The sequence below is a fragment of the Chaetura pelagica genome, unplaced genomic scaffold, assembly GCF_000747805.2.
Source record: "Chaetura pelagica isolate M959 unplaced genomic scaffold, ChaPel_1.0 scaffold7, whole genome shotgun sequence".
In the NCBI taxonomy this organism is placed as follows: Eukaryota; Metazoa; Chordata; class Aves; order Apodiformes; family Apodidae; genus Chaetura; species Chaetura pelagica.
Window position 1 is genome coordinate 890230 of NW_009953920.1, and position 13236 is coordinate 903465.

At 37.5% G+C, this 13236-nt stretch overlaps 1 protein-coding gene across 1 annotated transcript in view; it reads left to right on the top strand.

Moving 5' to 3' along the window:
* The window catches only part of SUGCT (succinyl-CoA:glutarate-CoA transferase), a 318738-nt gene that overhangs the window by 52945 nt on the left and 252557 nt on the right, over positions 1 to 13236 (top strand). Inside the window, exon 8 of the mRNA XM_010001520.1 lies at positions 12325 to 12420. Within this exon, the coding sequence (XP_009999822.1) occupies positions 12325 to 12420 (96 nt within the window). The remainder of the gene's footprint in view (positions 1 to 12324; positions 12421 to 13236) is intronic.

A 13236-nucleotide genomic window follows, 5' to 3' on the forward strand; every position in this document is an offset into this window, starting at 1 on the left:
GAGAGTTCCAAGTTGACTGAAGACAGAAAGAAAATGGGCTTTTAAAGAGGTCATTGCTGCTGGTGATTTCAGAGGCTGACTAGGAGGACTGTGACACAGTTGTCTTGAGTATGGTTTGAATAAGTGGTTCTTTTTTTACAAGCTTATAAAGCAACATCTTTGCAAAGCATTGTCATCTTAATCTCCATCATGATGAAAAATAGTATGCACTGTATGGAGATGTCTTTTTCACTGCATAGCTCTGATAAGAAAAGGTAATAAATTCTGAATTAATGTTAACAATTATTTAAATATATACTGTGCATTTAACTCTTTTCTTGTCTAGTACTGATCATTTCCATTGAGGACATCAGTATAATTAGGGACAGAACTTTTACCTCAGAGTTTTAAGTAGCCAGAATTTTATTGAATAGACCATACTGACATGACAGTCAATATTGGCCTCTGTGGAATGTGTGTTGTGATTTCTAATTATTAGTTATCAAAAGATCGTTGGTAGATCATACTCCAACTGAATCTTGGATTTATTTAGTGGCTTTCTTTACTCTGTAAACAGAGTACATACCCAGATTGCTTGAGAATTTCTTCTTTAGCTGCAGACAGTGAATTCTGTGCCTTTTTGTCTTTGTTACTATTGTTGCGCTAATGAAAGGAAGTCTGAATGTGTGGCATCTTCATTTTCCTGTGTTGAGCTACCTCTGTCATCAATTAGAGAGAGACTAGGAACCAGACAGAAAAAATATGCCCCTTTATTTCATAGAAAAAAAGAAAATGGCTACCTGGAGTGGGTGAGGGAGAGAGTTTGAAGACAAAGGAAGACATTTCTTTTAATGAGTTTATAATTTGTATGGCCTTTGATTAAGGGTGTAATTCTGGAAATGGAATAAAGATTTTTCTTTTAGTTTATTACAGCAGATTATAATTTGGGATTGTGCTAAGTATTAGGAGAAGAATGATAATCTGGATAGTTCAAAAGAAATGAGAATGATTCAAGCAACTTGTGTACCCCAGAGCACTTTTAGTGTACCCCAAAAACTCACCCCTCCCTCTAAACTCATGGAAGCCTTCAGAAGTCATTCTGTAACTTGTTCAAATTTGGATAGGACCTTTCAACACCTGATGTGCTATTTATTTATGTAAGTAGCAAAGAAAAGGGCTGTAATTTGATGGAAGAGGTTTCAGTGTTGTGTAATGGAAAATTTTAGGTTAGCAAAACAACTGATTTTTATGTGCTGTCAAACCTCTGGAAATCTAATAAACCTGAAATATGGCATTTATGAGTATGTTGATGGAATGCCAGCTAAGGTTTTAACACTACTTGGCTTGATCACCTCAGATCACAGTCTTAGAATCATCATGGTTGGAAAGGACCTCTGAGATCACTGAGTCTAACCAGCAGCACAAAAAACTTCTAACCCAAACAAACATAAACAGCCACACACCCTCCACCAAAAAACACCCACAAAACCCCCCACAACCTCAGCCACTGGAGTGTGCCCTGAAGTGCCACGTCTACAATTTTCTTGAATACCTACAGGAGTGGTAACTCCATCACCTCCCTGGGCAGGCTGTTCCAGGGCCTGACCACTCTTTCAGTATAGAAATTTTTCCTAATATCCAATCTGAACCTCCCCTGCTGCAACTTCAGGCCCTTTCCTTTGATACTGTCAGTGTTTGCTTGGGAGAAGAGGCCAAGGCCCACCTCCCTACAACCTCCTTTCAGGTAGTTGCAGAGGGCAATGACGTCTCCCCTCAGCCTCCTTTTCTCCAAACTAAACATCCCCAGTTCCTTCAGCCGCTCCTTATATGACTTGTTCTCTAGACCCTTCACCAGCTTTGTTGCCCTTCTCGGGACGTGCTCCAGCACCTCAATGTCCTTCTTATAGTGAGATAGCTCTGATTTGAAATATATCTGTAGATTATAAAAAAGGTGGAACTAATGACTTCTTTTTGGTCTGCTTGAGTTCTGCTGCGGTGACTATGTGTTTCTCCGTGTTTGTAGTGCTCAGCATGGTATTGTTTCTGGCTCATCAATTAAATTGCAAACTCTTGAGACTAGGGGCATGTGATTAGGCCAGAGGTCAAAATTAGTTACTTATTATATTGTAGTGAAAGCTATAAAAAATGTGTTCAGAATCCAGTTTAGGACTTCAAAAACAGGTATCCATTAAACTGTCTTAAAGTCAAAGTTCAATGAATTCTAAAAATGCTTTGCCTTCTTTGGAATGAATATTTGTAGTACTAGATTTCTCTCATAATTTGTATGGGACACTATTTTCACTAAAGCTTACTCTGTGATATAACATTTTGGGGTTTTGTGGTAGTATTTAAATATTTTATAGATCAATTAGAGAAAAACTTGCTCTTCAGAGAATAATTTTCAAATTTGTTGTCAGTATTCAAAATACATTATCAGGGAGAAGTACCATATTTTGACTCCAGACTCATTGGTAATACTAACCCATTCATTTTTCAAATCAAATGGAACTTGGGACCACATTTCTCTGACTTGTCTGCTGTTTAACAACTCAGTAGATGAAACACATCTGCATGGTGGACAGCATTAAAGTGCTTAAAAAGGCATTGCAGATGACCAAACGGTGTGTGTACATTAACACTGCAGAGGCACAGGGATATAATCTTGTGCACTGTAAAATGTCCTATTTAAAACATTTCATTCAATTGTTTGGACTTGTTTCATGTGTCATCCCTATAGTGCACGTCCAGAGATCTTTCAGTGTTACAACTACTACTAGTGTTGTTCTGCTGAGAAAATACTGTTATGACCAGAGGAGATTTGACTGTAATAATAACAGGGGTGGAATATTTGCACATTTTTCGCCCAACTGAATAGACATGGCTCGTTTCTTTATGTGCCTCCTTATGTATTAAATAAAACCCCTAAAAATCTACCTGCTTGCACTGCTACAGCACAAGCTTTTGAAACTACTATTATTCTTGTGGAGGTGCAATTCTTCACAGATAAGATGAAAAGGGGAGCAGCCGAAAACACTTAAGATTCTTTTTTTTTGTCTGCAGGCATAAATGCTGATAAATGTGGAGAGAAAAAGATGAGTGCTGTGAATGGTCAGGTATAGACATATTTTCATTGTAAACGGCACTGTTTCTAATCATAAGATCAAAATCAATAAGTGGTTTAATACAGTTTCTTTTGGATGTTGGCAGCTTTCCATGGAAAAGCAACCTTGTTACTTACTAAATAAAACAACAGAATCCATCACAAAGTGTACGTAGCATGTGAATTGGAGCCTCTGGAGACTACCCTATTGCAAATAATAGGGAATACTGCCATAGTTATTCTGATGCCTGTCCTCACTGCTAATTAATTTTCATATGAGCAAAATGTCTGGATTTTATTTGTGGATTTTGCTCTTTTCATTCTCAGCTGTCAAATATAGCTACCGTTTTTAAACTCAAGTTGTTCTGTGTTTTGCTTGCGGTTCTTTGCATGAATACAAGCCACTTTGAGAACTTGATCTGTGCTATCGTATTTGAGAAATTGTGGTAGTCCAGTGAATTTTCCACTGACTGGAAAAGGGGAAACATAAACCCCATTTTTAAAAAGGGGTAAAAGGAAGACCCAGGGAAATACAGGCCAGTCAGCCTCACCTTTGTGCCTGGGAAGATTATGGAACAGATCGTCCTGGAAACTATGCTGAGACACATGGATAATAAGGAGGTGACTAGTGACAGCCAACAGGTCAAGGGAGGTGATTCTCCCCTTCTACTCTGCTCTTATAAAACCCCACCTGGAGTACTGTGTCCAGTTCTGGAGATCCCAACACAGGAAGGACATGGTGCTTTTGGAGCGAGTCCAGAGGAGGGCCACGAAGATGACAGAGGGCTGGAGCACCTCTCCTACAAAAACAGGCTGAGAGAGTGGAGGTATTTCATCTTGGAGAAGAGAAGGCTGCAGGGAGACCTTATAGTGGCCTTCCAGTACCTGAAGGGGGCCTACAGGAAAGCTGGAGAGGGTCTTTTTTTACAAGGACCTGTAGTGATGATAGGAGGAGTATGGCTTTCAACTGGAAAAGGGGAGATTTGGGTTAGTCATGAGGAAGAATTCTTTGGTGGGAGGGTGGTGAGACACTGGAACAGGTTGCTCAGAGGGAACTGTGGGTGTCCCCTCTCTCGAAGTGTTCAAGGGCAGGTTGCATGGGGCTTTGAGCAACCTGGTCTATTGCGAGGTGTCCCCACTAGTGCAGTGGGGTTGGAATTATATTATCTTTAAGGTCTCTTCCAACCCAAACCATTCTATGATTCTGTTTCCTAAACAATCTATGAAATAACCCCAGGCATTATTACATAGAATTAAAAAGCAGAGAAGTTGTAATTCATATTAAATGCATAGGTTATTGGTGGGAGAGGCTATAATTAAAGAATAATACAAGAAAATGTGTTCTAGTATTAAAAAAACACCTGTAAAAAGTAGCAGAAGAAACCTTTTGTAAGTTGAATTTTGCTTGGACTTAGTAAGCCTGTGTGAAGGCATGGAGTGTAATTTGTTTAATGTTTCAGTGAATATATATTCTTTTTTAAGCAAAGATAGAGACTTGATTTAGAGATGTCACTTATAGTTAAGGTTGTCTGATAAGTCTGTTATTGGTGTATGATTTTAGTTTTTAGAACTTTGCCAAAGTTTTAACTGTTTTGGCTGAGTGTTCCATGTCATGGAATTGCCAAAAAGAGCTTGGTTTTCAAAGTTACTATTAAAATGATACATCTGTTTCCAGGAACAAGTTATGGAAAAATACGTTGATGGGTTTTGGGTTTTTTTTTTCCTTCTGAGAAACTCTGTGCCTTCATTCTTTGGAGTGGAAACTTGAAATCTGGCAGATGAATCGGCCTTGTTTCAGGGAAGTGCCTTTTCAAAGGAACTCAGGGTGGCAGGAGGTGCAATGTGTGTAACATATGATGTGTCGAAGGGCTGGTAGGGACCCTCTAGGAAACAGAATTGAGTGTTTTGGCTTTGTATTCTTGATGAAATTAAAAGGAAATATTTAATAAGTACCTACTAATTGAATGAGTCAGAAGTTTGATTGAAAAATAGTATAGGGCCATATGCTTAAGCTTTGTATGTAAGTGCACGAAGATCTTACACAGTTTACAAGCTAACTTTGGAGTTTTGTGGGGTTTTTTAACTTGAATATTCTCTTTTATAGGTATTTTTTTAAAGTGATGAACTCCTTAGAGGCATTCCTGTGATATGAAGCTGAAAGAGGAATTTTTCACTTACTGAAATAGTGTGATTTTTACACTTACAGAAAAAGCTTATTACTTTTTTATTTTCATCAATAATATATGCTAAATATATATATATTTGAGATTTCGAGTACTACATCTGTTAGTTGCATCAATCTTAGCTAATGTTAATATTAAATGGATCATAACCAGGAGATGGTAATCAAATGATCTCCATTCTGTGGGAAGCACAGAACTGTTCATTAAAAAAAAAGTTGTAGATCAGTTCTTTTTGTTGTTGTTGCATTTCACTGAACTCAGCAGTTCTCTGCTATACAAATGCTTTTTAATTTGAAGATTCCTTAGCTTCTATATATTTGTTGTCTAAGCTTTTTTTTTTTATACAGTAAAAGTTGTTTTCAGTCATCATTTTCATACTAAAAAAGTATCTACATAATTTTACACTTTAAAGTCTGTTTTGCTCTCTTCAGCTTTCTTGCCCTGTAAGATTCTGTCTTCAAGAAGGGTTTTCAAATACATTACCATTGGTTTTCTCATTGCATGTATTTTTATTTTTTTTTCCAGCTCATTATGCATCTCTTAGCACATACTTTCTGTGTGTGTGATATGCTGTGTGCTATTTGATTAAGTGGGTAACTTTAATCAGCAAGCCCCACAAGCTGGGTGTGATTACTGCCACAGAATTGAATATCTGCTTAAATGTCTATTTGGAAGACCTTAGAATGAGACCTGTTCTAAAATTGTAGTTATTTGTCATTAAGGATTTGGTTTTATTTTTGCAATATTGTATTTGTGTCTGGGGTTATACCATTTGCTGATGCTTCAATACAAGGGGTTTTCTTTTGAATTCATGATCACTTTCTGCAGGTTCTCATTAAAATAAATCCACGTCACTGGGAAGAAAATGCTTTTTCCCCAGAGCAAAGTGTTCATAATGCAACCACAGACATTTTCTAAACTGGGTTTAGACTCTTTAATAGTGAGTCTTGGCCTACGTGATAGTAGTCTTGCTTTTTTAGACCTCTTAGCTTTTGCAGACCTCTTCAAAGTCATTAATGGAATTTGCTGGTCTGCTGAGCACTGCTTGAAAGCAGCTGCAATACTGCTGGCTCTTGAAGGGGAGGGAAAAAACTATGTGGAGAAGGATTATGGGACAATAGTTGTGAATTCAGGAGGAGGAGGGACCTGCTGCCTTTCACAGATATAGGGACACCACTGATGAGTTTGTAAAATCTTGCTTCTTTGTGGGCAGTGGCTTTACTGTGTACTTGCAGGTGGGGTTGTCTGCCTGGCCTATGGGTATGTGGTGCTCTTGAGATGATTTTTAGCTCCAGCAGAGCTTTCAAGTCCAGGCTAGATGTGAGGCGCTTATGTGCCCAGACATAAGGTGATGTTTGTTGACAACTTGTGGGAAGTCTGTGGCTTCCTGCTTGGCCCCTGTGGAATGGGCTGCCTTGAATTGTGGAAGCTGTCTCACCTCTGTGGCAGGCTGTGGTTCCTGCTGCCCAGTTCATTCTTGCAGGAGTTTGACACACAGTCGCCTGCCTGAAAACTGGTAGAACAGCAGCTTTAATTGTGGTGCAGTGTGACATGCTAAACCAGTTGGGTCAATGCTTAGGATGTAACATAAAACATGCATGCACTGTCCATGGCAGCAGTGAGGTGATTGCAGACTAATAAGAATTGATTGCTACTCTCATTAAACATTGTGGCTAAACATAATTAGACTTCAACTCTAAGTGTGGGAGTTTCTTCTAAGTGGAGTGGGACTTTCTTGGTAGAGATAGAAGGTTTTTGTTTTGATTTTTTTTAAACAAAAAAGTACTCAAGAATCGAGAGTTGAGGGTCACCCCATGCACATGTGGGAGCAGCTTCAATACAAATATACAAATGAGAAGAACAGCGGTGGGATAAGTGCACAAGCAAAATTAATCAAACTTGAATGTTGCTTTATTAGTGTCAAACTATTTACTGCAACATGGAAAGAGAAAAACATATAAACCAGAAAAATCAATCATGAGATAAATACCAGTATAGGATCAGAGGGACCTTGACAGGCTGGAGAAGTGGGCCAGTGCCAACATAATGAAGTTCAATGAGGCCAAGTGCAAGGTCCTGCACATGGGTCGGCACAACCCCAGGCACAAATATAGACTGGGGGAAGAATGGATAGAGAGCAGTCCTGAGGAGGACTTGGGGGTGGTAGAAGATGAGAAGCTTGACATGAGCTGGCAGTGTGTGCTGGAGCCCAGAGAGCCAAACACATCCTGGGCTGCATCAAAAGAAATGTGGCCAGCAGGGCCAGGGAGGGGATTCTGCCCCTCTGCTCTGCTCTGGTGAGACCCCACTTGGAATACTGTGTACAGTTCTGGTGTCTTCAGTACAAGAAAAATATAGACCTGTTGGGGAGGGTCCAGAGAAAGGCCACCAAGATGATCAAAGGGCTGGAGTACCTCTGCTATGAAGACAGGCTGAGAGAGTTGGGGCTGTTCAGCCTGGAGAAGAGAAGGCTCTGAGGAGACCTTATAGCACCTTCCAGTACCTGAAGGGGCTACAGGAAAGCTGGGGAGGGGCTTTTCACCAGAGAATATAGTGATAGGACAAGGGGTAATGGTTTTAAACTGAGATAGGGGAGATTTAGGTTAGAAATTAGGAAGAAATTCTTCACTATAAGGGTGATAAGGAACTGAATGGGTTGCCCAGGGAGGTTGCTGATGCCCCATTCCAGGAGGTTTTTAAGGCCAGGTTGGACAAGGTTTTGTGTAACCTGTTCTAATGGTAGGGTTCCCTGCTCATGGCAGGTGGATTGGAACTTGATGATCTTTAAGATCCCTTCCAACCCTAGTGGTTGTGTGATCCTATGTTTTAATTTAAGGGAGTTTTGTTAGTGTACACCAATTAAGAACTGTGGTCTTATGGTCAAATTTTTCACATATAAAGAAATTTTTTCCATGTCACCAGGACTATGGAAAATGTGTAAGTGGAAGATTATTGGCCTTTGCACAATAGAAGGCACTACAATTTTTATAAATTAGTATTGGTTTACTAGTTCAGTAGTATAGTGTAAAATAAGTTATCTGTGCTGCTGTAAAATACTTATGTCACAAAGTTCCTAAAAGAAAAATTAAACAAAGAATGAGAAAAAAAATAAATTTGGCTAAGAGTGAAAGCCTTGTGGCAGGAAAGCAGACACAAAATTGGAGGGAGAAGAAAGTAAAGAGTATAATTAAAATGTTGCTTTCTCCTCTTTCCAGTTACCTGCCCTCTTTTGGTATTCATATACGCTTGTTGAACTTGCACCTCAATGATTGATTGACTCAGTGAACTCATTGTAATAAATTATGTTTGATGTGCTATCTTGAAAAAAATCTTTTGAAATTCTGTCTCTTTTCTTTGTCTGCTCACCTTGTGGCTTTTAATATCTTGTTTCCCATCTGTCTGATTCCATCATAAGCTGAACATAACTTTTTAGACCTTAATGCAGCTCTCTTTTTGTTCTGGTTTAAGTAATGCAAGTATGTGATTTGGCCATCAACACTAATACCGTAAAGGAATGTTGAAGTGTGTGTTTCCTTTATTGATGTGAAATAAAGAAACTCTTATCTGTAGATATTTGATAATACGTATTTACAGTGCATAGATCTGTCTGCAAGCAAATTAATACAGACATGTCTGTATCATTGTGTTACATCTGCTTTAACATTACAAGTCCAAAGGGTACTGTTAAGGATTAGTTCTTAATTAAAGCAGGAAAGAAATGGATCTATAAGGTTTCAGGAAAGCATTTTTAAATATATGTTTAAAAATACTTAACTAAATATGTAATACAGATGTACCAAAACTTCATTTTGAGAGATTGATTGTACTGTAGATATTTGTACTGCAAGAAGTGCCTCTAGCATTGAGGTATTAACTGAGTTTTGAGTTACAGGGGAATTTGGAGACAGACCTATTTTGTTAAAAGTATTTTTTCTAGGGGATATTATGTCTGTGGAAATGTTGTGTTGGGATATCTTTTTTTATGCTTATAGTTCAGCAGTTTGCTTACAAGCATAAGGTATAGTTAGATAAACTATTTGTGTTCTTTATTAAGGACAAAAAATGTATATGCAGATTTTTTGGATAGTGCCATTTTTAGTGAGTGTAAATCTTTGGAGACACTAGAGGGAATGAACTGAGCCAGGAAGAGAGGAAAAGGAAAAAAACATGGTAGTCCTGAGACTGTCTAGAAGTTTCATGGGACAGTGGAAGGAGAATTGTTTAAGTCTGCTGAATTCATCAGAGGGTGGTTATGAAAAGGCCAAAAGGCTGCAGAATTCACTCAACTCTATTTATACATAACACACAAAGCACTGAAGTGCTTACTTTGATATGGTCAATATAATTTTATTTGGATGATGATGATGATACTACTGCTACTAATTCTTTTTTTGTCTGTCTGATTTGGCTATGAACAAAGTATGCAACTAAGAAAAGTAAGTCAATGGGAACCAAAAGCCTTTTCCCTTCATGATTGATTGAAAAAACAGTAAGTAAACCAGTTGCAGCAGGAGCAGCAGAGTGCATAGGCATATTCATTCAAGCAAGTGATCGGTAGGTACATTGACTGAAATAGAAATATTCTTCCATCTAAGCATCATGTTGAACTGAGGCCTTAATATATAGTCTAAGCAACTTTTAGTTTGAAAAGTGCTGTCTTTGCTAAACTTCTGACTTCCGTGGCATTTGTTGTCTATTGCTACTGAAACAGCTCTTTGAGTAGAAGCTTTGGTGCTGTGGTGCTGATATCTAGCAAGTTTTATGTTTTAATTCTTTTTATCCTCTTGTACTGTGGACAACTGCATTGGAGAAATCTTGGTGTGTATGTGTCACACCATTGAAAGAATTATATTCATCTCATTGAGAAAGCTGAAGCAGTTTGCAACACTACATGAAAAAAAATATTTGAGGATAGAAGTTTTCTTGTGAAACTTCTTGTGGATAATTTTATTTATGAAACTCACAGCCCTGTTTCTAAAGCATAGAATATCAACAAACAAACAGAATGAAATCTTGGCTCCATTATATTTAATATCAATATTTTAGGATTTCTGTTTCACTATGTTTTAATTCATCATGTGATTCCCAGAGTTAAGTTTAGTAGAGTATTTCTTTCCAGAGTGCGAAAAGTTAAATGCTTGTGTCACAGAGTTTGTTCTAGTGTCTTTAAAAGTAAAAACCTGCTTAAGTAGATACATCTCACCTTCTGAAATTTTTATGTAATACAGCAGCTGTGTAGTGTTACACCCAAATACAGAAGACTATCTAACATTTAATGTTTCATCATCATTGCATAGCCATTTGCTGTGGTAGAAAAAAATATCAATATGGAGTGTGACCCACAAATTGAAAAATGGCAGGAATGATGGGTCTAAGTTACGTGTTTCTAATAAAGAATACACCTATGTGACTCATGGCTCTCTCTTTGTAATAATGGTGTGTTTAATTCTATGTTGCTGAGGAAAGTTGCAAACCAGAAGAAAAAGTCCTTTCTACATTTTCCCAGATCTGTTTCCTTAATTGCTGAGATTTGCATGGGGATTGAAGGACAGACTAGACATTGTTGAACATTTTAGCTGAAAGAAGTGACACTGTGCCATAATTAGCTGCAGTTGAAATCCAACTACAAAGTGCTTTCCAACAGTACTCAGGAATAAGGCATTGTATTTATTGTCAGTATATGTGAGTATAGTTATTGGCAGCAGTTAAATGTTTATTTGCTTCGTGTTTAGGTTTTAGGTTTTCTGCTGGACTACATCATTGAATCCATGATGTACAGTTACATCTTTGCTTTAAATGTGAGAGTGAGAGTGACACATTCACATTACCTTTTCAGCATATGTGGAGGAAGGAGAAGAAAATGAAATGGCATTCTTATTCTAGAAATTCTGATATAATTTACATATTGGAATGTGGTGGACTCTGAATTAAATACTACAATAATTTTGATGCAGATTAAACTGATTAGTAGACACAGAATAGTGTAAGCACTTGGATCATCATATCAAATTTCTTCCATCTAGGGGAGAAATATGAAGAAAATAATATCGTTTGTAAGAAAAGGTCACATGGCCTGTTGTTTAGAAAAGCAGTTGCACTAAGTGGCACAATTAGTTAATAGGGTAAAACAAATATATTGTCTGGTGAAATAGTGATAACCTTCTATGCTAACTGTAATGCTGTGTTATATTACTTGGCTTCAGATATAGTCACACACTGTATTCTCTTGAAGAAATAAGAAGAATCCCCCATTGATTATAACAGGATCACTGATTTTCATGCATTACTGCATCATAAATGTTCACTTCTTTTCTCCTAAGATATCTGTGTGCTTACTAAATAAAATATATGTAGTCCCTGAAAATGTGGTTACTAAATTAGCATGCCATATTTTTCACAAAATGAATCTTTTTCCAGTTTTGTCTGTCTGACTAATAACTGGGTAAATCTTTCCTTATCTTCTAGTGGCAGATGATTTATCAAGGCTCACCACTTAATTAATATTACAGAGCATGTGGGGAGCTGAAGAATTTAGAAGTATTTTCCATCGTTTGGACACGTAACATGAGAAGCATAGGAGAAAACAGAAAGATAATCTTGTAATTGAGAAAAAGCCTTTGTGATTTAAGCATGGGATTGAGGTTCAGGAAATAGTGAGTTCTATCCCACGAATCCATCATGCTTCCCACTAGACTTTGGACAAGACACTGATTTTTTCTTTGCTGCAGTTGGCCATTTGGTAAAATATCAAGGGTAATACTGCTATATCTCTTGAGGTAGTTTAATGTGCTACATTTGTCTATCATTACTAGTGTTACATGGCAACGTATTAATTTTGGGTTTATTGAGTTGTACTTACATAAGCACTTCCATGATATAGATGTAGCCTGAATTTTTTCATATTTAAAAAGGGTACATTATATGTAATATAGAAATGATACTTTGTGACATAAATATTTTAACTTATGTATCTGAAGCACATAAAAATAGACAGAAATCTCAAAGGAGTTGTCAATGAAGTTTCAGCTTTCCTGAATACTTTGACTTTTTCTCTATTTCCAGGTTGCATGTCTCACTCATGTAGCAGCTAATTACCTTAATTGCAAAATTGAAGCAAAACGCTGGGGTACTGCTCATGGAAGCATTGTTCCTTATCAGGTAAGCAGAAAGCATTAGGTATTTTTATTTTTCTCTTGGAATCAATGATTTTGTGTATTATGAGACTGAGAACTGACTTTTCCCATGACTTGCTGTAGTCTGTAATGTGTCTGTGACTAGGTAGGACAAGGTTCTGTTGTTCGTTGTCATTTTTGCATTTTGCATGTTTCTTCATCAGCCGTAGATTAGTAACAGAACACTAAAATAGATCAAAGGTGTTTGCTGAAATTGGATGACTTTAAAGCTAGCATCATGACTTGATTGCTTTTCACCTGACAGGGAAACTTTTTTTTTAAGGGTTACCTGACTTCCATACCAGTTATAAACTGAAATTCTTTGCCTCTGCATTTTGGTGTTTTTATCTTCTGAGTCTACAAGAATGATCTAAATGACCCTGAAGACCTGGGAGTTCTACATATTTTGTCATTTTGTATAGATTTTGCTACAAATCACTGTGGCTCAGTGAGACAACAGGTTGGCAAAAGGAATTAACCAGAGCTCAGATCTCCCCAGCGGAATTTAGTGTCTGCTACATCTAATGAAGGGTTGAAATTCCTTAAAATAACATGACCTTCATCATATAAACAAGCACAGGGAAAAAAAAAAATGCTTCAAGCTTTATCTTACTTCTGGCTAGTATGGGAAATTCTTCCCATAAACACAGAAAATTTTGTTCTTTGCCAGCTGATCATTTTGTGATGACTTCTTGATGGAAGTCATGCTAACTGATGGAGACTTGGGCCTACATTTAATTTAATAACCCCATGCTTTATGTCATTATCTTTGGCACTTCTCATCAAATAGTCATGTTTGCAG